The sequence below is a fragment of the Clupea harengus genome, chromosome 13, assembly GCF_900700415.2.
Source record: "Clupea harengus chromosome 13, Ch_v2.0.2, whole genome shotgun sequence".
NCBI lineage: Eukaryota > Metazoa > Chordata > Actinopteri > Clupeiformes > Clupeidae > Clupea > Clupea harengus.
Genome location: NC_045164.1, coordinates 12144656 through 12171937, shown reverse-complemented (window position 1 = coordinate 12171937; position 27282 = coordinate 12144656). Strand labels below are relative to the sequence as shown.

Here is a 27282-nt window from a genome sequence, read left to right as displayed (position 1 = left end):
CTTATTAAACCTCGCTTCTGCTGTGACGGTGTATCGAACAGAGATCCGAAATGAAAGGCGTTTACTGCGAATGTCAGTATTCATCACCGTCTGTTTTGCAGTGGATTATGTGTTAGTCTTCCTGTTGTAGAATTGACTGGAATTTCTTTAGACAATTATGATTAATTATGGCTCGAGGTTTCGTTTTTCTCATTGGCCTCGTGCCTAAGGCACGTCTGCGTCCTTGGCCTAGTCTGAGCTGCAGGTGAAAAGGCTCCGAACCCTTGAAGCCAGACTTTGGGGTTGACGGTCACACTTTGGAGACAGGCCCTTAAGTGAGCGGCTTGGCAACGGTCCTCACGCTTGGAAAAATGGATGGGAGGCAAGTGGAGGAGTTATTTCTGCTCCGCAGCCTGTGTCTGGATGGCATGCTCGACTGCATCCGATTATGTCATGCCATCCTCGGTGGCCAGGCTGTAATTATGAGATTAATAAGGTTGGCGTTGCGTTCTGATCTGTCTCCGTTTTATCCACCACATCCTCCCTCATGCTGAGGACTCAATGCCGCTCGCTCTCAGCTACGAGCGGCGCACTCCTTTCCAGAAGTGTCTGCTTTGGAGGAAGAGTTGCATCAGAAACCTGCAATGCAGTGAACCCCCATCACCAAAAAAAAAAACAGAAAATGTAATGATCATGCTCCTCTTTGAGCATACAGAGAAAGGGGGGAGCCATTTTCCTTGTGAAGTCATTGGGTGACGATCCAAAGTTCTGTTTCATTTGGCTTTTGAATAAAGGTTTATTAGATATGTAATGCAGACACTGCCCTGGTGGGTGGTTGCTAATCTTCGTGAAGTGTGTGGGTTGAGTCTTTTACGCCGAACTGCCAGTGAATAACTGCAGATATAGATAGGACAGTCATGAGCTAATGTCTTCTGAGCTAATGTTAGGTCCTCCCAGTACCCACAGACTAATCATCAAAGGAAGGGAGGGCACTTGGACCAGGGTTGGGTGATATAAACCAAAATAATGTTCTGAAATTTGTCCTGTTTTGGCAGTGAAAACTCAGCAATTATTTCCAGCTTTCAAACAATGAAAGTGGAAGTGTCATTGAGATGTCTCATAAATCCCCACCCAAGGTCTGAATGGGTCAGTCTAAAAAAACAATTATCAAGTATAGCCCATTCAAAAAAAAAGAAAAGAAAAAAACTTCAGGTCACTCCTCAAAATCATATGACATTTCTTATTACAGTGTATCAAAGCTCTCCCTGGTCAGACTAATATTCTTAAAATTACATTTTTTGACAGGACCACAGATTTTGTATTTTGTTTTTCTGTATGGATTGATCTATTGAGCCAATGGAACTCAGTTCCTTTCAAGACCATCAAACCATTTATGTTAGAAGAAATAATAGCTATGAAATCAAATATTAGTTCGGTAAAAGAAATTACACTGATTGTATTTGCACAGATTATGTGTAACCATAGAGTTCATGAATTTGCCCCGTTTTTTTCTCCTTGTTAGCAGACATGAAGAATACACATAAAACCTCAACTTTGACATTCGTTTTGAACAAGAAAGAGAGCGATTCATAAGATGCAAACCAGAGTCCAACTTTACTTTACACAAGGGTTTTGTCAGACATTAGTGTAGAATAAATGTTTCCTGATAGATTTGATAAATAGTACATAGCATTTTATATACCCATCATAACGATGTAAGTCCCTCACTCCTAGTTTGGGGTTGACTATAGACTGCAGCCGTGGACCATACTGGCCTGACTGAGCCCATTTCCAGTCAAGAGGTCTTCCAAATAATCCTGTTATGCCAAGATGCTCTATTTGTTTTAAGAAAGCAGAACTTAAAACTCCCCATCGTTTCTCTTTGTAATGCAAACTGTTTTGTCTGCTGAAATTAATTCTGAGAGACATGCCAGCACCAGGTATGATCGCTGATACACGGTTTTATCAGTTATCGTCTTGTGTGTTTATATCTGCGACTAAAGCTAATTGTTTTGTCGAATTTTTGTTCAAGCTCTGCTTAGAGGCCAAGCCACTCCATCACCAGATACTTTTGAATCAGATATGCATCTTTACACCCACAACTGAGCCAAGAGGGCTGCAGTTTCACACATCTGTCTGGGGTCTGGGAGGCTGTTTCGGGGGGAGAGACTTCCCATGTTCCTTGGCTGTCCTGACCTCTCTCTGACTCGCAATGTAGGAACAGTTGGCCAGAGCCTCAGACCATTATTTCATACGTGCAGTTGTGGCCAACTAAAAGGCTTTGCTTGTTAGGCCCTGTCATTAACCAAGAGCCGGCACTGCCTTTGATCGCTAGGTAACTCCATCCAAGATCAGTGAAACCAATAAAAGACTGGCAGTTGATTCGATAAACCTTTACTGACTGATGTTTGACAGAGAGGCTTATTTATTTTGAAGATGACGCACTTTGACGTCAATTGTGCGGCTATCCAATATGATATAATATTTCATCTTGTGTGTTCAACAAAGTGGATTCTGACCGTCTTCGGCAGAACGTGAAACGCAGTTTCTGTCAATGAAGTCCAAAGGTGTAATGTGTAAGGCCTTCAGGCCTTTGGATTTGTTGTGTTATTCTGAGCTGTTATCATGTCAGTCGTGAATAGATGTACTTTTAGATGCCATAAACAGCTGTAGCAGAGGAACAGGAAATGGCTAATTCCTTGAGGCATACTTCATTAACGTAATGGAAGGAACAGGATGAGGGCCACGGAGCAGTGAGTGATCTTCTGATTCAACAGAGATCCGCCACCACTTCTCTTTCTCGTCCTTCCCACTAGTGCGTGCCGTGCACACGTGTTCATAGGCTTGTGTAGATATCATCAAAGCAGCTCGTGTTTCTGATATGTAAATCCACCCATATGTGTCATTTTCGCATGTAATGTTTGCATTTAATTATTAAAGAAACACTTTGTGCCAAAGTGACTTAAAGTATAGCTAAGGCATGCGTTTAATCAGAGTGTCGTGTCCTCATCTCCTTGTTCTACAAGTTTAGCTACAGGAACACATATTCGTGCCAGAAAAGGCTCCAGCGGATTCATGGTTTCATGACTGTCAATGTAAGCATGGTGTGGGTGGGTGTGAGTGAGTGAGTGAGTGTGTGTGTGTGTGTGTGTGTGTGTGTGTGTGTGTGTTCAAGGTGACAAAGAAAGACATAATGGAAACATAATGGACTTGCCTGGGTAGGTGATTTCTCCTGGCTGAACTCTATCTGGCCTCCCCCTATTACCTCAGTGGTGACAAAGGGGTGACTAGAGGCATAGCGATGACCACGATAAGAAAGAGCACAAAGACAGGACAAGAGGAGGGAAAGAAAGAGACCCCTCTTATCTTCTCTAAGGGTCTGCATTCCACCGCGCCCGTGCTGAGATCTCAATCTGCACAGTCATGTCGATGCAGGTACCTCCAAACCGGTTTCTTGACAAACCCACCTACCCAACCTTGCTTGATGAACACCATCATCAGGAAAGATTTGAGTGGAAAACAGACGACACTGCATTAACTGTGATTGGGCTCTCTTTGCTAGGAGAAAACCTCCTCATGTTGGGTGCTGTTTCTTCTGGACTCTATGTGGGGAGAAGCGTGAGTCTTTCTCTCATCATAGAGCAGAGACGCTCTCTCTCCTGGTCTCTGTCTCTCTCTCTCTCTCTCTCTCTCTCTCTCTCGTGCTCTCTCACGCTCTCTCTCTCTCTTATTTTCTCACTCGCTCACTTACTCTCCCCACGCTTTCTCTTTCTCTCTTTGATGGTTTCAGCAGCAAACGGCTGGCCTTTAAAGAGCTCACTCGGATGTAGCAAAGCATATAGATTATGGAGCTGCATTATCTCTGGCTTTGACAAGGAGGAAGGGGCCGGGGTTAACTCCCCGTCTTTGAAGTTTCTAGTCAGGGTCAGCGTGCCTCATTTCTCCACGCCTTAAATAACTTCAGTCCCAACCAGCCAAGCCTCAGTGTTAACGGCTTAAAAACTAAGACATAAAAAAAACTTTTTGGAGGTCCTTCAAGTAAGACTTCAAGAAGCATAGATTTGTGTACATGTATGCAAATGTAAATAAGCACACACTCTAGGCTCACTCTAGCACACCGGCTCAGAGATCAAGGTCAAGGTCAAGTTGAAGGTGAATGTTAATGAGGTTGCCAAGTGACACCGTAAAAACAGGAAGAAAGGAAGGGGTGTCTTCCTGTGCGTCAGTGATGAGTGTGGATCAAAGGAAAATGTTCCCTGACGTTTTTCTTCTGAAGTCACACTTTTTTTTGTTTTTTTTCATGGCATCGCTGTGTTGTCGCCTTAGTAGCGCTTGAGATGGGACAGAACAAACATCGAGCTGAAGGCAGCGTCAGTGTCATGGTCATGTCAGGAAATGTATCACTTCTCATGGATGTTAAAAAACACACATTCTATTTTGAATTCTGACATGGTTACCATGGAGATGGAGGGATTTTAGGAAGTGGGGAGATTGTGGGTGCGGCACATAGGAGGGTAAGGGAGAAGGAGGATTGTAGGATTTCAGTGGGTGTGTTTGAAGGGGACGCAACTTATTTCTGAATGTCCACCCAGGAGGAAGTGTCCTTTTGATAAGAATCTTGGGAATTGGCACAGAAGTAAAACGAAAAAGAAAGACCATCTCCAAGGGATTTGTTTGCCGAGACCAACCCCTCCCCATCCCACGTTCCTATGATATCACACTCTATCTTTACATTTCCCAGAGGATTTCTTTCTTTATATCTTTCTTTCTTTCTTTCTTTCTTTCGCTCCTCAGCCAAAACTCGGCAAGATGTGCGTCCCTCACTTCACACCTCTCCCACTGGGTCGGGCATAGCTGAAGCTACGTGCGTGCGTGCGTGCGTGCATGCGTGCGTTCGTGCGTGCGCAATGGTTTGGACATCTCGCTCAGTATGTGTGTGCACACTACTACTACTTCGAGGCAGAGATACTCAGACAGTTATGAAGCGGATGAGACATGACTTTTTTGAGGGGTCCTCCAAACAATTGTTCGGCCGATATTCAGTTCCGTTCAAGTTGGACATGATGTTCGAACAGAGCCCCACCACCAGACCGGCCACATGTCTTCCAGGAAGGTGAACACTAACACTGTCTCAGGAAGTCTGGCAGTGGAAGGCTAAAGGTTCCCTGCCGTTGTAGCTTCTATTACCACAGGGAGGAAAAGAGGAGGAAGAAATTGAAAAAGAAAACTTGTAGCACAAATCTCCTGGCTGCATTTGTTCCCTTGAAATGGCAGCATTACGGATGATAGGTTTGCAGCAACCCCTTAGGCTGCCATCTCATAGGTTTAGCATTAGATGCATTGTGGTCTGATTATGTAACACATTACAGGTCCTGCTGTGAAACGCCTTTGCTACTGACATTACCTTTATCAGCGCTAGAATGAACAATGGTGCTCTTAGTAAAAAAAAAAAATGCAATTCAGTATATCTTTGAAGTTATCCAGCCTGTCAAAAACAGTGCTAATCCTTCTTTGACATTGTTATCTTTCCGAGTGCATAGGGGAGACTAACATAAGCATAAGCCTTTTAATCAGTGCCAATACCGGCAGTTTTATCCCCTTATACATATATTAAAGGTCATTACAAGGGTAGAAGGCTTTAAAGGCAGACGTTTGCCAAAAGCACGGTAGCCGTCTGCACGAGAGAAGAAAGGGCGGCATTTTAAGGTCGTAATGTGTTTAGCAGGCAGACCAAAAAAAGTGAGGTTAATTTGACCCTGAGATCATAAACGGTTGTTCTCGGCGAAGTGAAGTCATCGCGCCATGCTCGGGGGGGGGGGGAGAGGCCGGCCAGCCCGCTCTCCCTGCGCTCCTGCGATGACTTATACCTTCAGCCCTTCACGTGTCTGGAGCTCTGGCGGGGGTCTGTGGGGGGTAGTGGTCGGTGTGCTGCGACTGCCGGACAAGACAGAACTCTTTTCAATCAGTCAGGAGAAGTGGAGGAGAAATGAAAAGATCAGACACCTCCCTTCCCTCTCCTCTCCTCTCCTCTCCTCTCCTCTGTCATGTCCTCCTTCAATAGGAAGTAGACAGCAGTCAGGACTGGATACGGAAGATGCTTTGGATGCTTTGACGTATGTCAGCATTAGACAAAAATGGTCATGTCTATTATTTTTTGTGTCTGTGTATATGCAGTATTTACCCAGTAAACGTCCATTTTCCCCTTTCTATCTTGTTTGGTTTTTACTGTTCATATTTATTTGTATTTATTTATATTCACTTTTTCCTTCTGTACTCTCTCTCTCTCGCTCACTCGTCCAGTCTGTCCCTCTCGCTCTCTCTGAGGTCCATCAGCTGAGCAAACAGAAGTAAGCCGCGCTCCTTAAATGTACTCACTAATCTTACTGAAGCTGCCCGCGGGCCATTACGCTGACCCGTCCCCTGCCGGGACCACATTAGCCTCCGTCACCAAGATTGATGAAGACCAGGAGAGAAGGATGGAGAGATACATGACTCGGCGGAAGTGAAGGATAGATAGATAGATGGAGAGAGGTTGAGAAAGACAGAGGGAGAGAGAGACTCTCCCTTTAGTGCACAAAGAGGCATTTCCATCTATCAGAGGTACGGCTGCCCTTCTACCAGCACTGAACGCCATTGTGTTTCTCGTGCGGCGAGCGGAAAGGCAGGCTTCGCCGTTTGAGACTTTACAGGCCGGGGCATTTGTTTGTTTAACATTCAGAAGAATTATGGACAGAGCCCAATACTCATTCCCTACATGCTTTATGGATCGGAATGCAAATAGAGCTTTAGGGGATCACTATGCCTTGGGAACGGACTGTATAATAGAGCCATTGCCAGGTGAATGGCTTACCATTTCAGCTGAGAAGTGTGGACATATTACTGTCTACTATTCACTTATGGTGTAAAGTAATTGGTGGATTTTTGAATAATATTAAAACGCTTGATGACCTTCAGAGGTCAAATGACTTTGATTCACCCCGATGGTCCCGCCTCTTGTCATGCGGCAGACATGACCTCAGCCCTATGAGAGGTGACACGGGGCAGTGCTCTCAGGGAGGGTCCCACGCCCCAGAGTGACTAATGGCTTTCCTGTCATTAACAGGATGTGTGACCCTACACACACACACACACACACACACTCTTTGCTAGTTACTCTCTCCCAGAGCCCTGAGGCTGGCCGTGTGTCCCTGCTCTTTCCAGACCTGACGGGGTGTCATGTTCTTTACTGCTGCAGTGCTGTAGCCTGATAGCCCAAGAAATGCATTTCCATCTGTGAAATGTAAGCGTTGTGTTTGATGTATAGTGCAATACAGCACAAAGGTGCGCAGCCTTCCCAGACACTAAATCTATTACCTTGAATTATTGATGCCCTCAAATTAATCTATGGATGAAAATGCATATTTGTAGAATGCTGAAACTAGGATTTCAGATCATAGGTGTATTTCAGCCTTTAGATTATATTTCAAACATGCATTTGCGTTTCTTGTAAAGGGCATTTCCTCAGTTAACTAACTGTCAGACTTTTTGATTATGTACTTAGTTTGCTAGTCACATTCTTGGCCCCGTGCGGTAGAACTGCTCTTTCAGGGTCTGTGATATTATGCCTTCCAGGCAAGTTCCTTGTAATAAAGTCATGGAAAGTTTGAATGCAAGAGCCCTTCAGACCTTTATGACTGTGTTTTTGGCCTCCACCAATCTACCGTTATGACAGCGTCAAGAATAGGTCTTCCATCATCTCCTGAAAAAGGAGAGGACAATTCACTCCACGTTCATCTTGGGCATACGTCACGACCTCCATCCAATAACTTTGCAAAAGACATCAGAATATGTTTGATGACTAGTTGGCTCATATGTGAGCTTCAGTCTCCCCATACGTAATTGACGGCCTACCAAACAGACCATTGATGAGTTGAGGTATGGACGTGATGAACAATTTGCATATGTTTTTGTTTTCGTTCAGGTATTCTGTTTATTTCTGTTGTTGGTTTCTAATTGGATCGTGTAGGCATGTCATGCACATTTGGAAGAGGTCAGATATTAATCCTTTGGATTAAGGATTTTTTTTAAAGGGAGTTTGGTTTGGTAGTTGGAGGTTTTGTTTTTTAGGGGAGGGCATTTTTTGACTGTTTTTGATGCGGCGCCTTTGTAAATACCTTTCAGCTTTTCCCCCATAAGCTCGACCACAAAATCAATCGCACCAGTTTAATAAACCGTTTTACACGTTGCAGTGAATGTGCCTTTCCTTTTGTTGTTTGGATGTTGTTTGCTGATGCACACACTTGCTGTCTGCTGTTTTGCAGTGTTTGCTGTCACAGCCAAAGTTCTGGGCGGTGGAGGTGACTGCCCTGAGTCTAAGGACCAAAATGGAGAAGGGGAGCTCCAGACGAGTGGAGCGAGCCATGACCCAAACACAGGTAAGAGTCCTTTTACCACACACACACACACACACACACACACACACTCACACTCTCTGTCTCACACACAGTAGCTCAGCTCTGGCACCAGCTCTGAGACATCTCTTCTGACCTCCCACTGATTCTGTAACAGCCCAGACCATTCTGGGGTCTGGAACAGAGGTTTGTGTTTGGGAGACACTCAAAGAAAAAGCCATCATCCTGAGAAGGAGTAGGGGAAAGAGGAAAGAGTGGAATAAACAAAAGAAAGCACAGCGGGGGCTAGCTTGTAGCTTCCTGCTCCCTGGACAGGATATTTTTTCACGGGTGTCTCGAGCGCTCGGCCCGCTCCACCGAGGGGAAGGAGCGGGTTGTTAAAGCCTCTGGACGGAGTGATTTAGTGAGGAACTGGCAACCTGGGAATCCCCAGCCCCTGCTGCTCACTCTGATAACATGGGAAGCAGTGTTTCCTCCGGCCGGAGAACGAGCAGTCATCGGATACTGGAAGTGAAACCGGGGCGAGGGAATAGGGAAGCGGGGGGGGGGGTGTTTGGGAATAGGGGCAATGTGCTGAGGTACATTACATTTGCAGAGGAGAAGGAGAATTAGGAGTGTGGCTTTGGTTTTACTCAAGGGTGTAGTATAGAAAAGGCAATGGAGCATAAATCCGTCACTAGCGATGATGGGTTGAGCTGTTTCAAGTTCTACTGTGTAATGATAGTCCAGCACACTGGTTGAGTGATTGGCAGAAAGACAGAGAGTTGAGTTTCGCTCAACTTTGGTAGTTGAGACACATGGATCGGAGCAGTCTGTTCAAAATGCTTTTTCCCCCCCGTGACCTTAAGCTGCTTCATTTGTGGCATTAGCCTGACTGTTTAATGACTTTGTAATTGGCCAGGTGTGGTGATGAGTGGCGTGTGGGGCCGCAGGGTTTCGGTAGTGAAGATGGAGCATCTCGGATGTCAAGGGCTCTTGGCTTGATTGGCTGTGCCTGGCTCCTGATGCTGGGCCCCAACCTGCTGGGGTTCGATAGGAAGTGTAAAAACGCAGCGGGAATGACGACAGACATTCTCTCCCCACATAATGTATCCAGGCTCTTGTGTGTGTGTGTGTGTGTGTGTGTGTGTGTGAGAAGAGAGAGGGATCTGGGAGTCATGTCTGTTTTCCTTCTCAAGTTACTTCACACTGTGCTTTGGATGACATCACCCCATGTGCACGCCGCCCTGCGATCACAGGAGTGGGGCTGCAGGTGTTGGGGCGAGTCGTCAGCTCCAGACAGGCCGGGTCAGAGTCACATGTCTGGGGTCGCGACCCACCATACTCCTGGTTGGAAGACGGGAGACTGGGGGTGGACGGGGAGGCAAAGGAATGGGTGGTGGTGCTTGAAGGATGAGAGTTATAAGGCAGCCTTATCCATTTGTCTTTTCTTGACATGCAGGAAAGGGGGAAATATGTCTGTTTCCAATTTCTTTCTTTCTTTCTTTTTTTTGCTGTATGTTCTCCTTCTCTGAAATGTTTGTGCGGAGGATAACTTGCTTGGCGGTCACAAAGCGGATTTGACAGCTTGCGCTGTTGGGGACAGGGTGGCGGGGGGTTGATCCTGCGGCTCAGCCCATGGGCGCCCACCCTCGGGGGGGATGATGTGACAGCTGTGAGGATGACTTGCGGCTTCGCTCCTTCGCTCCTGGGGGAGATTTAAGGCAACACCACGTCACCCGAGGGGTAGAAACAGAGAGAAAGAGAAAGGGAGAGAGAGAGAGAGAGAGAGAGAGAGAGAGAGAGAGAGAGAGAGAGAGAGAGAGAGAGAGAGAGAGAGAGAGAGAGAGAGAGAGACAGACCTCAGGCCTTCACCATTCCCACTTCTGACACCATGGGCTGTCACCCACCCTGCTTCAAGCCTCTATTGAATCTGACAGCCTCCATCACCGCGTTCCCTGGGCACCTCGTCCCTGAAGACAGCTGGGATCTGTGATGGATTGAAAGGCGACAAACGATAGCCAGGCCAAAAAAGAATGAACGAGGGAGAAAAGTTTTCCCCTTCTTTTTTCTGGTTTCACATTCCCTCCCCCCCCTCCCCTCCCCTCCCCTGGTGCTGTAGTGTTTTGACTTCTAACGTTGCTGGCGGTTGAGAGACAGCCGGAGGGGAGGGGAAACGAGAGGGAACAGGGAACATGTCATGTGAGCAGTTATTTCATGTCATGGCAGGAATGATGAAACCGGTACCTCCTCCCTCGTGAGACGTTCTGAGAAAGAAGCTTCCTGAAACACAGAGAGAGAACCCCAGAGAGACCCGCCTGTGCTTTGTGTTTGTCCCTCTGTTTGCCATAATCATCAAGGCCCGCAGTGCAAGCACAGAATATTTGTGACCCTGTTAGTTCCAGATTTCATGTTTTGCACAGCAAAATGGAAGGCCGTTGGCTGCTCTCCTCCTCAATACTTTACTGATGCCACCACTTCCTCTTCAGAAGGCTGTCCATTCTTTTGTTACAAATTGCTAAACATGCACTTTTTGTGTCGTTCAAATTCAATCTTGAGTGAAACTGACATAATCCTTTTTAGATGTAATCCTTGCACTGAAAATGCACCGCAGTAAGGACACTCTGCGGTCTGGCCAAGTGCATGAATAAACATGGCGGCATGGTAAATTAGGGCCCTGTGATTTCTGCGAATGCTGAAAATGCAGACGGAATCGTAAGGAAAACAGAAATCACCGTTAAATGCAGAATTGCATGGAATTTGACATATTCGAATAAAATGACGGGAGAGAAATACTTTCAAAAGAGTGTGAGTGACACAGGCACATCAGAGGTGATGTGAGAGACCGCTAGCCAGAGTTAATGAAACAGCAACTCAGTGAATGCAATTATATCAACCTCTCTTGTTCGGTGGTTTTAGAATTAATACTGAGTTTGCCACACTGATGGCAAACTGGCACATCCCTATGCATTGGGAACCAAACAGGAAATACAGAATATTCTTAATAATAGCCATAAGACTTACAATATATATGTAGACTTTCATAACACAAGTGCATTACTGACTCCGGAAGGTAATCTCCCCTTTAAAACGTGTGCATTTTTTTTCATTCATTCATGAAATTGAAAATTATAAATAAAACTATTTGTAGTCTTCAGGGTTATACTAGCGTTGCTATCCTACACTCCCTACCCTATTGCATCATAGGTCTATCATCTAGACAGATCATTGTGTGTAAAAAGCACAGTAGCCTATGTCCTGTACATTTTTATACATAATGATTGGATGTATAATTTTATTATAAACAAATAATAAAACCGAATTTGGCGAAGAATAAATCGGATTTCATAGGGCCCTGGGAAATAAGAGGTGGCCCTCACCACTTAGCTGACACTCAGTCATGCACAAGAAAGCGGCTGGGCGCGACTTATCACTCCAGTGTTTAGAGACTTGAGTTCTGGTCACAGCATCTATGCATCCCGTGTCCACTGGGACCGTCTGCACAGCTGCAGCGGGATGTTTCCATAGGATTTTACTGGATGATTAATGACCGCATTAAAATGGAACATTAGGCTGTACTGGGATCATCAAAGCCTCAGCTTTTCCCCCAAAGTAAGATTGGTCTGCAAGCTAAAGTCTTTTGATGTTATCTTCACCCAAGTTGTTGTGTTTGGTCTGCGTCTATCAGGCGTACATCGAGCCTCCATCTTGGGCTTTTGCCAGGGCCCTTAACCTGCATTACAATGGGCTCTGCGCATCTGTATGGAATGTTTGTTCTGTCAGTTGTCCTCCAACTGTGGAACGCTTCCTCATGTTCAAGTTAGCCACAGTGTCTCCAGCAGTCATTTCATGCACACACTGGTTGGAGTTGGAGCGTTAATGTCGCCCGTGTCAGAACGGGTTGGAGGTTAGGAGATTAGGTGGTTACATCAGATACTCTTGCCTCACTTAGGTACTCTAATTATCAGTTCTGTCTCAGCGTTGAGAGAAAACGATTCTCAAACCTTCTCCAACGGTGACACTGCTTGTCAGTGGCAATGTCCCTGGAATGGTGTGGAATGTACCACAATTAAATTATTATGAGTAGGGGTGACGGGAGCTTACTTATTTTTAAACATTTCTTCACAATGTGGTGGATTACGGTGGAGTATTTGGTGGGGTGTTTTTGTATTTTAGTTTAGAACTGTAAATGAATATTGCTTTTTTTCTCTATTGAAGGCCATTTAAATAACCATTTTGCATAATGTCTGTTAATGCATCTGGCCTTCTGGGGGTATTTCTTAATATCTACATAGGTCATGGTCATATGTAAATTTAGCAACATCACTTTATTGCTCTGTAGACTAGAGCGACAGATGATTTTTTTATTTTTTTATTTTTTTATTATTACATTGGAATATTTCTTTTTTCTGTTAATTTCATCCTCAGAATTCACAAAGCCCATCAAACATGTCCCTCCTACTTCCCTGCAGCAGTTAAACGAAACCTCAGTTTCTTTCATTATGAATTATCTGTCAAATAATAATGCCTAAATTAAAATGGCTTACCCCTCTATATCTGGTAGCCCATGAACTAATATAGTGTCTCTGCCATTAAGCTTCAAGACAACATTTGTCATCTAATCGCTAAAGTGACTACATGATTACGAGGAAGATGATCGCTGTGTTCTGCCCAAGACCCCCTCCCCCATTCTCCCCTTTATGAGTCCTATGCTATCGACAGGCCTCCTCACGAGTCTGCGCACGAAGGCAATAGAGACGATTTTCTCCATAACTTCAAATGTAATTTCTGAGTTCAATCAATAATGTCCCTGAAATGGAGTGTGGCAGCTTTAGTGCCCCGTATGGATTTAAACAACCTGAAGACTGATTAAACACCAAATCCAGGTGCTCTGACAAAGAGGCTCCTCGAGCCGTCATTTCGCTTTTGCTCCTTTTTTGGTTTCCACTCGAGTTCTTAATGTCTTTTCTTGCTGTGCAAAGCCATTATGGCCACAGTCGGTAATCAAATAGAAGGCCGCAAACGAGTTCTCTGAAAAGTTCCTAAAGTAGTTATTGCAAGAAAAGTAGATTCCTCTTGTAGGTTTACTAGAATATGCAGTCGCTGGCATTTATGAGGAATCAAACGTGTTGTTGTTGTGGTTGTTCAGTTTTGAATTTAAAGGAATAAAAGACCATGGTCGAAGGTGTTTTGTTGGGCAATAATATAATCCATACTGCCATGTTTGTATGTTGGAACAATACCATCATTCTTTAGGCTTTTTAAATCTAGAAATGCGATTTTTGAAAGGGATTACGGAAATATTCCACGAGATTCAGGCTTAAAACATCACATTGGACTGCTGGCGAATAAAACAAGCCACGTCACCTCTCTCACTTTTAAAATGCATAGCCTGCTCAGACATCATCCGGTACACTCTGAAGCTAATCTCCAGTCAGGAGGACTGGGGTCTGGACGTGAACAGCTTAATGTGTGCAGCTGCCCACAGTGAGCCTCGCTTGCCATCAAGGAACGTGATTGCTCCAAGCCAAGCAGAAATTAGATTTCCAGATGACCCCGATGCTCTGCTCCCCATTAACCTTCACCTCCTACGACCACTCCACAGAGAGATTCAAACCTCCTCAGAAGAAGAGAAAGCTCACGGTCGCTGGCACAGTGGTTGTCAGTGGAAGTGATGCATCCCCTTCCTGTTTTAGACCATTAGGGAAAGGGTTTGTTTCTGCAAGAGGCAACAGTGGCCCCGCTGTTCCTCTGCCTAGCCAATGATTTAGTAGCGCAATGAAGCAAATGACTTCCGCGCTGTATTGTTTTTCATTTGTCACGTTGGAATATGTAATAATATGACAAAGCAATCTCATTTGGAGTGGGTGGAATAGAGACAAAGAAAAAGAACTTTAATCAGTAACTTGAGAAGCGAGAGCCATAGCTCGAAATCTGCATAATCGGCACCCGAACCAGAGGCTATTTTAATAGACCGTGAGTGGTGGGAATATCTTGCCTTTCCCCCTTGAGCGATGAAAGGGCCCTTACGTAGCGAGACAGTGACGCAAAGCTGTCAAGATGTCAAGTTCTCGTGACGGGCAGAGTGATTGTCGGAGGGAGTGACCCTGACTGATTGCGTGTCTGAGCCTAGACCAGATTCCAAAAAAGCTGACCGAACAATTTGTGTGTGTGTGTGTGTGTGTGCGTGCGCGTGCGTGTATGTGCGTGTGTATGAGTATGAGGCTTTGTCATCCTGTGCCACTCTCTCTTCTCTTAGCCTATCTGACACTGATAGCTTTAGCTTTGTTCATTGTTATTCCTGTGCAGTTCAGAGAGCGCCCTGGTAGTGAGGAGAAGTCCTTGTGTTTTGCTCTGTGTTGAAATCTTGTCTAAGGAATCTACCTATATTTTACTTCCCAACAGAAAATTGGGAAAATGTAAGCTCAAGAGGCCTTTGTTTTTCTTACGCTGCATTTTCAAACAGCTTCTTTTAAAAGAAAAAAAACCCAAAGAAACCTGCAATTGTTCTTAGAAAATGACTGAGGCCTTGAACCTAGTCAGAACCGACATAGCAAAGATTGCCAAACCAAATGACTTCACAAATCACCATTATAGAGCCCCCACCCTTTAAACTGAGGTTTGTGTTTTTGTATTTCAGTTGAGTATTGATGCTGTTTGTTTATGTCTGGAGTGCTTTTCACTCCACAGAGGGTGCTGTGGTCTTGGTTGATTGCTTGTTTTTAAACTGTGTTTATCACCTGCTTGTTGCTGGTGAGTGTTAAATGGAAAGATCGTCTCCAAATAGCCTCCGCAGTCACGCAAACAAAAGCTATTTTGATTTCTGTCTCTCTTCATGACAACAGACTTAGGCGGAATTAAATTTAGTGCACGTCAAAAGCCGGAGTAATAAGGCTATTACTAATAGCACATAAACTATTTTCTCCAGTGTTGGAGCTGGCATTGAGTTGTTTTGGTCGGGTAATTTGTTCTGCGACATGTCAGATTTTAAATGGCTGATTAATTGCCATAATGGTCCAATTGCTTAGTTTGTTAGCATTCCATTCCCTTACTGAATGTTTTGAGCAATTTCTTGATATGCAGGTCCAAGTCTAGTTTTAATTGTGTTTGCATGAATAATAGATTACAAGTTGCTCATTAGGCTAATAAGGAAGTTATTTCTGATTTATACATTATCTATAAATTATTTAAAATAATTCCCTAATTGAGAGTGTGGGTGGATGTGTGTGCTTGTGTATTTGAGTGTGTTTACATGTATCTGTGTGTTTATATGTGCTTGTCTGGTGTCTGTGTGTGTTTGAGTGGGTTTATATTTATGTGTGTCTTTATGTGTGCTTGTCTGGTATGTGTGTGTGTGTTTGTGTGTGTATATTTATGTGTATGCCCTCACATAGTATAGGCTTCATACTGCGAGTGTGAGCCTGTCCTGTAATTCTCGGCTCTCTTCCACACTTTCCTCACACTCACTTCTTTTATCTTATCTTATCTTATCTTATCTTTCCCTTCATCCCCCTCTCTCTCTCTCTCTCTCTCTCTCTCTCTCTGTCCTCTCCCTTCACGCTGTTGCACTCGCGCCCAATTTCCCTCTCATTTCCTGGACCCTGTGCCTGACCACGTCCCCACCATTGGTCTGTTTAATTAAATGCCTTGTCCTGTACTCTCTGTCCCTCCGTCTCTCTCTCTCGCGCTCTTTCGTCTTCACTCGCTCTCTTATTCCTCTCCCTCTCTCCTGTGATCCCTGTCTCTGCTTCCCTCTCTCTCTGTCCCTCCGTCTCTCTCTCGCTCTCTCTTTCGTCTTCACTCGCTCTCTTATTCCTCTCCCTCTCTCCTGTGATCCCTGTCTCTGCTTCCCTCTCTCTTTTTCTCTCTCTCTCTCTCTCTCTCTCTTCTCCTCCCCCTCTCCTGTGATCTCATTATGGTCCCTGCAGTGGCTGCCCCTGCGTCGTGGGTGGCTCCTGACTGATGGGGCCGGTGTCGTCCTTTGGGCAGGGCGCGTGGCTGCGCATCTTATGAGCCGTGGGATGATCTCCACAATTTTAGAAATCACACACAAGCCCCACCACCCTCCATTATTGTAAAATTATCACTCAGAGTTAACTCCAATTAGAGCCATTTACAAATATGTCCGCCCAGACGACCCAATGAAATTGGTTCAGGTCCATACCCACTGAAGGGGTAATAAAAAACTAAAACCCCTCTCGGCCCGACCAGACTGCCATTAGACGAGTTGCTAGGAGAGCTGGGAGGAACATTAGAGCAGTTGGGTTGGGCGCTCAGCTGTCCCTTCATTTCACAGTGCTGTTGGAAAGCTCACTTGTTTATGTATTTCCCCAGCCCATTGGGGGAGCGCTCAGTGCCCTGTAATGGCCTTGCTGTCGGTTGTTACGGATTGAGAACGAATGCATTTTAATCCTAATGAGGCTTCTTGTTTAGAGGGGGGTGATTACAGGGGAGGGTTATTGTAGGGGATGAGCGAAGTCGTCAAACCAAACGATATCGCTAATGTCACTGAAATAGTGCCTTTTTTTTTCAGACAAACACAGCATCTCTCCTATATGTTTCCGGTGCTAACTTTCCTCTCAAAAAGAAACCTAGGTGTGACTTCTGACACACACACACACTTGCATGCACACACCCCTTCAGTGGTGCTCAAAGAAAAGGATGCCATTACCATTGATCCCTGGCTGAAGCTATAAAATGTCGTGAGCTCAATCAATTAATCAATTAACACAATACACTTTCATTTTCCGCCTGAGTGGTGAGCGTACTGCTCCCAGCCCCCCCCCGCCTCCCCCCGCCCGCCTCCCTGGACTGGCAGTAAACAATGAAGTATACTCCCATGATGAATATGTTTATTGTTTCACACTGGATACTTGATGATGGATGATGATGGATACTTGGTTGACCAGTCTCCATGTCTGTACGATGGATTATGAGAGAGAGTGAATGTGTGAATAACCCCCCCCCACACACACACACACACACACACATACACACCTTAAAAAACAGCATAAATCAGCCTGTCTTGCGGAATGACTTCATGAAAGCTTTGTGCTTTTTCTGTCTCTTTCTTTTTCCTTTCCTCCAGACCGTTGTGGACTACTTTGAGGAGAAAAGCTGCCCGATGACTGAGCGGCTAAAGATGTTCTACTGCTGCCCTGCCCCTCCGCGCTGGACCTTTCAGGTACCCCCCAACCCACCACACACACACACACACACACACACACACACACACACACACACATATGCCCCCCAAAAGGAAGCTATGGCCACTTCCCTATGTCAAGAGAGCGGAGGGAGAGTGCACCGCTACGCTAAGACTGCAACAAAGAGAGTCCACAAGAACCCACATCTTTTCTTATTAAAAACTGTTCTTTTTTTAGAGCAGACAACAGTGTGGGGAGTTTATTTGTCACACTCCCCCCTACATGTTCCCTGAAAGGGTGGAAGTTCTTGGCATCATTGTTCACAGCAGAATCACTGGCGTTTGGTGGTGGACTGCCCTTTGTTTGTGTCGCCGTGGCTCCTGTGATGTGTAATTAGGCAGCTCTTTAGCACGTGATCTGATCTGGACGCTCTGCTCCAGCCAGCCTTAATGCTTGTGTTAAAAGTGCTAGGTTGTGTCCACTCAACTGTCCCCAGCATGCAGTTTGGCTCTGGAGTGGCTGGCTGGCGGGGGCGGGGGGGGCCAAACCCAGCGACTGCCCTCAGGATTTTATGTCTGGCAGAATCGTGTCGCATTGTGCTGTTTGTGGATATGTGTGTGCGTGTGCAAAGCAAATGAGAACGACTGAATGAAGCAAAGAGGAGAAGAGAGTGAGGGGGGGGGGGGGTGACAGAAGGAGAAGGAGATGTGAAGAGGGAGAGTGCGAGAAGAAGAAACATGCTCGTGTTTGTGGAGTAGAGAGGAGATGCCAGCGTGCATAAACAGGGCAGTATCTTAAAGCGGTCGGTAAATAGCACGGCAGTCCATTTGGAATGGGAGATGGAAACAGATGGAGATAGATGCACACATCCACCCGGAGCTCGGAGCTCTGAGGACCGGAAACAGAGCTGTGAGAAGAGGGCCAGTCTGAGATGACAGGGACAGTCACCCAGTAACGCAAACACATGAAGCGGGGACAGAGGACAAAGAAAGAGCTGGATGGAATAAGGGAGGAGGAGAAGAAATGAAGAGATGAAAGGGGAGAGGGAGGGAGGGAGGGAGATCAGTGGCGCAGGCAACACCGCCTAGGCTCCATGTAATAACGGTGAACAGCAATAAAGCCAGAATTGAAGGTACCCTATTGGCGCCTGAGGAATTGAAAGCACAGCCGAGGCAGGGAGAGGGACGAGCAATCCAGTGATGCATTTGAGTGAGGGAACAGGCGTGCCCTGCATGCAACCAGCCTGCCTTTATGTGTGTGTGTAGGCTTGTGTGTGGTTGTGTGTGTGCGTGCGTGCGTGTGTGTGCACGTATGTGTGTGTGTGTGTCTGTGCGTGCGTGCGTGTGTGTGTGCGTCTGTGTGCGTGCGTGTGCCTGTGAGTGTGTGTGTGTGTGTGTGTGTGTGTGTGTGTGTACTTGGGGGAGGGGGGGGGGCCTCGTAGGGAAGGGTCGACAGGAAGGTCAACGAGAGATTGAGTGGAATCGAAGGATTCACTCCGAGACGATGAGCTGTTTCCTTCAAAAGGGTGCGCCATGAAAATCTGTCCTGCCGCTCGTTCTGTTGTTTTGGCTTATTGGAATTCAGCTCCGGTTAGTCAGTGTGGTTGACTTTACCATGAACAAGGTGTCGGCGTGTGCCTGTAGGAGCCTGCTGCGGTCTGTTCTTCAATGCGGTTTAGCGTGGTAATGTTGTCTTTATGCGGTTTAGCATGGTAATGTTGTCTTTAATGCGGTTTAGCATGGTAATGTTGTTTTTAATGTGTTGTAGCGTGGTCATGTTGTCTTTAATGCGTTGTAGCGTGGTCATGTTGTCTTTAATGCGGTGTAGCGTGGTCATGTTGTCGGGTGTTTTTGGTTTTCATGTCTGAGCAGATGATTATGTCAGAAATCGGAATCGGCTGAGAAGTGAAACTGATTAAAAGAAATGGAAGAAAAATGCTTGTAATAGGATTTTTGAAGCGTCAAGAAGCCAGAAGAACACAGAGTCTCTTTACTATCCCTCGCTCTCTTTATCACTCGCTCACACACACACACACACACACACACACACACACACACACACACACACACACACACACAGACACACACACACACACACACACAATCCATCTCTCTCCCCCTCTCCCTGTCATACACACACACATTAATGTATATGTCAGCTGGCAAAGCATCCCCTCAGACTCCACCCTTCTCGTGTGTGTGTGTGTGTGTGTGTGTGTGTGTGTGTGTGTGTGTGTGTGTGTGTGTGTCATAAGGTGAGAGGAAAGCTGCAGTCTAAACACCATAAAACCTACACAACCCCCGCGTGCCCCCTCAATCACGCCTGCCCAGACGAACACACACACTACACACACACTACACACACACTACATCTGTCCCGAGGAGAGCTCACTCCCCCTCCTCAAACATCACACCAACACAGAACAGGCCATTTGGAATGTTATGAATTTGATAAGGACCGTTACTCTTGCAGACCCCAGTGAGATGTCAGGGATGTGTGTGTTATGTGTGCTGATGCGTGTGGTCCAGGCCCTCCTGGTCGGTCGTGAAAGGGGCCCATTGATGGCACTCGCTGCCTGGGTACCGCAGCAGTAGGCCTAGGGGGGGGGGGGGGGGGGATTGTGCTTGGGGCGTGGGTGACGTCTGGTACCAGTGCCAATGTAAACCTGCCAGGGTAGGTGTGTGAGCGAGGGGGCAAGAGTGGGAGAGCTGAGATCTGCTCAGATGTGGGCTCAGTGTGTGTGTGTGTGTGTGTGTGTGTTGGACCTGGTCATGGGTACTGACTGGTGTTTGTGAAATGGAGTTGGTATGTTTTATTCTTGAATGTGGTATAAAAAAAGACTGTGTTCGTGTGTGTGCTTTAAAGACTGTGTTTGTGTGTGTGCTTTAAAGACTGTGTGCGTGTGTGCGCTTTAAAGACTGTGTGTGTGTGTGTGTGTGTGTGCTTTAAAGACTGTGTGTGTGTGTGTGCTGCTCTTCCTCCAGAGTTATCTCCTCCACTTCACTAACTGTCTTTATTCCTTTGTTTTCTCTCTTTCACTGTCTCTCTCTCTCCTTTCTCTCCCCATTCTCTCTCTCCCTCATCCCTGTCTATCCTCCTCTCTCTCCCTCAACCTTCTCTCTCTCTCTCTCTCTCTCTCTCTCTCTCTCTCTCTCTCTCCCTCAACCCTCTCTCTCTCTCCCTCTCTCTCTCCCTCTGTAGAGACAGCTGGCCAGTCTGTTGACAGATCTGGGTTGCAGCAGCTCAGCTCTTGTCATCTACGAGAGGCTGGAGATGTGGGAGGACGCCGTCATCTGCTATGAGAGGATCGGCCAACACGGCAAGGTACCGTCATCAGGGCCTCCATCACAGTACTTAATCCATCACCCAACCTACCTACACATACACACTCACTCACACACACACACACACACACACACACACACACACACACACACACACAAACCTGCTTAAAAGCACCCATTCCATCACTGTGTAATGCAGCCATATGCTATCACCTAAACCCAGTCTTCACAAACGCTGATTTTCGAATTAATGATGATCCTTTTCGACACCAGGCAGCAGATGAGGTTTGCAGTAAGGTGAATTCTTGTCAGTCATGTAACAAATATAACACACACACACACACACACACACACACACACACACACACACACACACACACACGTTCATACAGAAGAGCTGGTTTTGAAAGGTAGATGCGGCATGAGTCAAACTAGGCTGTAAGGAATGGAATCTTTCCCCTGCCTGACAGAACTGGGCTAATGGAGTGAAAGTAAACCCAGATTGTCCAATGAACTTCATATCTGCGTCTGCTTCAGACTGCTGTACGTTTTGGCCGTATAAACGTTCATGTGTGTGCTGTGCATCATTCTGTATATTGCATATATATATATATGTTCTGTGTTGATATGTGTGTATTCTTTATCTATGTGTGTGTATGTATCTCTACACACATGTATACACCTGGTTATCCATAGGCTAGTCTACTAGTGCAGCAGTTGTCAGAGGCATCAGTCAGGCTCTGATGCGGTCGCTGTCCCTCAGCTCTGATGAAGGGCTCTGGGCTCTGATGTGGTCGCTGCCCCCGAGCTCTGATGAAGGGATCTGGGCTTCAGGCTTCAGGCTTCCCCCTCTGGACCCCCAGGGGTCTCTGACGCTACGCTGGCCAGGAAGCCACATTAACACTGAACCCCAGATTAACACTGAACCCCAGTTTTATTAGTTATTGTTAGTTTGTTTGTTATTGTTTGTTAGTGGTTCATTTCTTTGTTAGTGGTACTATTCAGGTCAAGGGATATGTTTTTATACGTACATGAAACATTACTTTATCTTCGTTTAGAGGAGTTAGGGTAGATTTCCTGTTAACAAGTCATTTACAAACATGTTTTCCTTTTAACTGTCAGGGACTTTTCACTGTTTCTCATATTTGTAGTGGCAAAGTGATTCCATGTTGGTTTTCTCTACCTGTTGACCGCTCTCCCCAAAACACACATTCAATCTCTCCAACAGGAACACACACACACACACAGACACAGACACACACACACACACACACACACACACACACACACACACGGTATGTGTTTACCCCGTATAGGACTCTTTGAGTCCCAGACAGCTGGCATCAGCACCATCTACACCTGGCCTGGAGCGGCCCAGCCTTTAGTGACATGGTTGAAAGAGGGGCTGAAGGTGTTTTTTTACATTCCCACCATGTCTGCCACTGCTGCCTTTCATTGTCATTTAGCTGTTGGCGAGATGAGCGCTTACAATAGACACAATATCATCCATATCCTCAGATGGTTAGTATCGCCTGCTACAGCAACTTGTAGATGTTCAAGTCCAGCATACCAATGCAGCCCTGTGCCCCAGTCCGCATACTGATACTGTTTGTGAGGACACACGCCAGACACTAACACACACACACACACACACACACACACACACACACACACACACACACACACACACACACACCACACACACACACGCCAGACACTAACACACACACACACACACACACACACACACACACACACACACACAAACACTCAGACATACACACAGCCATACACGCACGAACACTCAGTCACAGCCACACACACCTGCACCCAGCCTGAAGATTTCACTGTCTGAAAGAGCTTCCTGCAGGCTGTGCGTGTGTTTGTGTTTGTGTGTGTGTGTATGTGCGTGTGTTTGTGTTTGAGTGTGTTTGAGTGTGTGTGTTTCTCCTGTCCAGCAGGCCTTTTGTGCCGTTTTATTAAATTACCTCTTGTTTTGTTTTCCAATCTGATTACAGCAGTGCATGCTGGTCAATGAAAAACTCCTCCAAACTCAAATTATTGGCGCTGGGGCGAGCCAGCAGCTCGGAGCAGAACGCCTGATCAAAATACAGCTATTAAGCCTGATGGTCTGGAGTACCTTTCTTCTCGCTTTTTTTATACTGTGCACCAGGAGACGCTCTGGACCCCATTTGTGGTTCCTGTCTGCTCTCCCTGTGTCTGACTGCTTACTGAATATGAATACTATTGGTATTGGCACTGAGAGAGAGAGAGAGAGGGAGCGAGGGGGAAAGAGAAGGAGAGAGAGAGAGAGAGAATTGGATGTGAGAGAGACAACAAGAGAAGCAACTGGGATGGAGAGATGGGAGAAGAATGAGAAAGAGTGTTTGTGTGTGTGTGTGTGTGTGTGGGGGGGGGGGGGCTAAGGTTAGTGAAAGATGAAGGAAAGCAAGAATGGAGGGAGCAAGGGATAGAAGGAGGAGAGAGAGAGAGAGAGAGAGAGGGTGCCAAGAGGGAGGTCATTGGACAGTTCTCACACGCCAGAAAAGGAGAGAGGGGGATCTCGTGATTGGCTATGGCTTTCAGCCTTGGGTCATTACTGCTGGGAGATCCGTCATGTCCTGGATTGGGTGAATGGCGTTATTGTGCGCCTCTCCCTAAAATGAACCCTTCCTCCGTGAGCTCATCAGCACGAGACGGACGCTTGTGGAACGCACAAACCCAGACTGCGATATATCAGTATCTCCCCTAACCTTGATTACTGTAACAGTGCACCGTGTCAGCCAGCTCTCCAGACCACTAAAATGTCCATTTGAAATGATTATTATTATTATTATTGTTATCCCTGCGACCTGAAGGCTGTCTGTTGTGCAGAAGGCTGATAGATTCTGGATGAGTGATCAGGGACTCGCCCGTCAGACAAAGAGGCCATTGAGAGAAGCGTCTCTCCACACACCACTCGTCCAACGGCCCATCACACTCCACTTAACGCTAATGGGTGTTAATAGCCCAGTCTGTTTAATATTCAAGGCGCTCGCCTCACGCACCATTCATGTGTCTTTGCACACCTGTGTGTGTGTGTGTGTGTGTGTGAATGTGTGTGTGTGTGTGTGTGTGTGTGTGTGTGTGTGCGTGTGTGCGTGCGTGCGTGCGTGCGTGCGTGCGTGCGTGCGTGCGTGCGTGCGTGCGTGCGTGCGTGCGTGCGTGCGTGCGTGCGTGCGTGCGTGCGTGCGTGCGTGCGTGATTTTTTTTTTTTGTGTGTGTGTGTGCATACATGTCTTTGGATTTGTGACCACAGACAGGAAATCTGTAGTGAAATACTGGCTTGGGCTGAAGCAGGCAGCGAGAGTCAGTCACCACAGATATCACCACTGATTTATGTAGTCTTAGCTTTAAGCTCGGGTCAGAGAGTTCACCCCGTTCCTTGTGTGGTTTACCGCACGCAGTAAGGGCGTCTGGACCCAAAGTAGTTTCGAAATCCTTTCCTGTTTCTCTATTGTATTACCCATCTCTTTCCTTACCCACCTCTCTCTCTCTCTCTCCCCCCTCCCTCCCTCTTTCTCTCCCTCTCTGCCCTTTTCTCTCTTCCCTCCCTTGTTGGACACACAAGGCTATGTGCTCTCGGCTGAATCCAAGGTCACAGACAGAGTCCATGTTCACACTTTCCATTCCTTACAGGAGAGGATGCTGCATTTCTTTTCTTTTTTTTCCTCTCCCTCCCTTCTTCTCTCTCCCCTCTTTCATTCATTCCTTTCTTCTTCTCCAATCGATACGACCTGTGCAGTGGAGCACGCGCCCCCATAACAGCCCAGGTCTGGGGCCCGGCGTGCTCAGCCGACGGTAATTCCTAATCGAGTCATCCCCACGGCAACCACTTACGGGAAGTCCCCATTAGAGAGCCAGTGTGAAGCCTCTCCATGACCCTCCCTCACTGGTGGAACACTTTCTTTTTTTTTTTTTTTTTTAAACATTTTTTTTTAAAGTTGTGGCTTTGTTGTTGCGTTGTTTCTCGGCAGCTTTCACGCCCCATGCAGGAGTTCTAGCGTGCTTGTCGTGGCGTGTTCTTTTAGTTTGTCACCGGCTAACCTCGCCTCTTTCCAGCAGACGTGCAAAGCCCCTGACTACAACGGCCCTGCGAACACTTGGCAGACATCTCTTATTGGTGTGGAGAGCCAGATTGTTTCGCTTTACAGTGCAGACAAAACAAGTCTGGGTTTTTGTGGTGGGAGGGGAAAGGGGACATCATTATAGGCATAACCCTAGGCATAAACCCGTTACTTGTTCTGGAACCTTCCATGAGGTCCCTGAACTCATCATCGTCTTAGTGTCTCTTTGTCTCGTTGTTTTTTCCGTCCCTCCTGTCACTTCTGTCTTTTTACCTTGTGTCTTCCCAGGGCCTCTCTAATGTGTCTTAATCCTCCCTGTTACTCATTGTGTGGAAGTGGTCAGTGCTCAGACAGGAGACTAGTCAGAAGGGTTCAAAGAAGACTGTCTGCACAGCCTGTCCATGCACAGCATACGATCAGTCTGGACACTTAAAGAGGTATTACATTTTTAACGAGTCATTGAAAAAAGCACAGAAGTACAACCTGGAAGATGTCAGATATGGATATGAAGAGCAGCCATTCCCTCGTCCCTCTCTCTGTCCGAGTAGTGCTATTTCTATTTTACAAACAGTTAGGCACGTTTGCCTTTTAGACTGGAACGCCTCAATAACTATGTGACATACACAAGTGCGTTCATTTCCTGAATGCGTCACATTTTGTATGTGCATGTCACACAAAATAAGCAAAGCTCTGGATTGGCAGTTGTTAATAGACGAGCTAAGATGTGTCAGTCTTGATTGACCGTCCCCAGTGTTTGCCCTTCGGGTCTGTTAGGGATAGCCCAGAGGCCATGGCCCTGTAAGCTGTGCTGGGTGTCAAGAAGTTCATCACCTCTCTTACTGACAGCTCCAGAGGGTCATGTCAACACATTGCTGAATTCTCTAAAAGGGCACGCCAGCAAAGCTTATGCATCAAGAGATGAAAAGACTCTATTAAGCCTTTTTAAAGAGGTGACTTTTTGCTGTCTTAATGGTGTGTGTGTGTGTGTGTGTGTGTGTGTGTGTGTGTGTGTGTGTGTGTGTGTGTGTGTGTGTGTGTGTGTGTGTGTGTGTGTGTGTGTGTGTGTGTGTGTGTGTGTGTGTGTGTGTGTGTGTGTGTGTGTGTGTGTGTGTGTGTGTGTGTGTGTGTGTGAGCCCACATGTTGTATTTGCGCGTGTGTGTCTTTGCTAGTGTGTTAAATTGGATTATGTGAGGAAAATTGCGATTTTAGTGTAAGAAGGCTGTAGTAATGATGTTCAGCGCAACTCCTGATTACTGGAGTGAAACTGCTGTGCTGCAGAGAGAAAGAGACAGAGACAGAGAGGGAGGGAGGGAGGAAGAGAGGGAGGGAGGAAGAAAAAGATGAAGCCAGACTTTCTGGCAGGAGCTTCTCTCCCAGTCTGGTGAATTTGTCTGGGGTAGATTAGCAGTGTACTTGCTCACTCCTTCTCTCTCTCTCTCTCTCTCTCTCTCTCTCTCTCTCTCTCTCTCTCTCCCTACTTTCCACCCTCCACTGTGTGTTGTGCTGTTTTGACTGCTGTTGCACTCTAGCAGCAGTTTGCTGTTTTCCCGTAAACCACCCCTGTGTAAAAGAACCCCCCCCCCCCCCCCCCCCCACACCTCACAAACGGCCAACTGGAAGTAAAGTGCACATCTCGCAGTTGTGTGTGCATTTCATCAGCCACCTGCTCATTTCTGACTTGGGGACTAATTAAAGAAGAATCCAGATGAAGTGCTAGTCCTGCGTTAGCTCAAATTAGCTCCATTCGTCTGGTTTGCCGTGTCGGCAGGATCCACCCGCCCCCCCCCCCCCCCCCATCCTCGTCCCTGAAGTTTGAGTCTGTTATGCTGCTGGCACAGAATGAAAGGTTGCACTACTTACTGTCATCCCCTTCGCTTATCTCAGCATCCAGGCGTGGCGTATTGTATTTAATGTGTAATTCCCTGTAATTTGCCCCTACGGTGATGGCTGTATGGGGCTGGAGGAGGAGGCCTGGCGCGTCTCAGAAAGGGTTCAGGTTGCTGGAGCGGAGTGTGTCCCCTGCCCACCGCCTTGGCAGCGCCTGATCCCTGAAAGGGAGACCCAACGTTTAGGAATGTCATTAAGATTTGAGCCTCGCAGTTGCCCGTATATCCCACCTTGATGAAAGGATAAGTGAATTAAAGAGTGCGGTTGGGATCGCAGGGTGCGCCCTGCAGTGTGGAGAAAGCTCAACTGGCAGTGCAGTGAAAGGGAATAAAACCAGATCTACGCTCCGTCCAATGAGTGGATGTGTCTCTGACATAGGGGGAACTGTATACTCTAATGCAATCTACGGTATTCTACCATCTAGCTAGCAAAGCGCATCTCTCATCAGTGGCTGGCAAGGGGAAACAATGTAGTGTGATGTTTAAAATGTAAACTAACGTATGTCTTATA

The 27282-nt window shown here is 46.5% G+C and overlaps 1 protein-coding gene across 1 annotated transcript in view; it reads left to right on the top strand.

Annotated features, from left to right (window-relative positions):
* The window catches only part of ttc27 (tetratricopeptide repeat domain 27), a 108842-nt gene that overhangs the window by 58893 nt on the left and 22667 nt on the right, over nt 1-27282 (top strand). The window contains exons 10-12 of the mRNA XM_031578611.2: nt 8280-8393; nt 17437-17532; nt 20696-20818. Of these exons, the coding sequence (XP_031434471.1) occupies nt 8280-8393; nt 17437-17532; nt 20696-20818 (333 nt within the window). The remainder of the gene's footprint in view (nt 1-8279; nt 8394-17436; nt 17533-20695; nt 20819-27282) is intronic.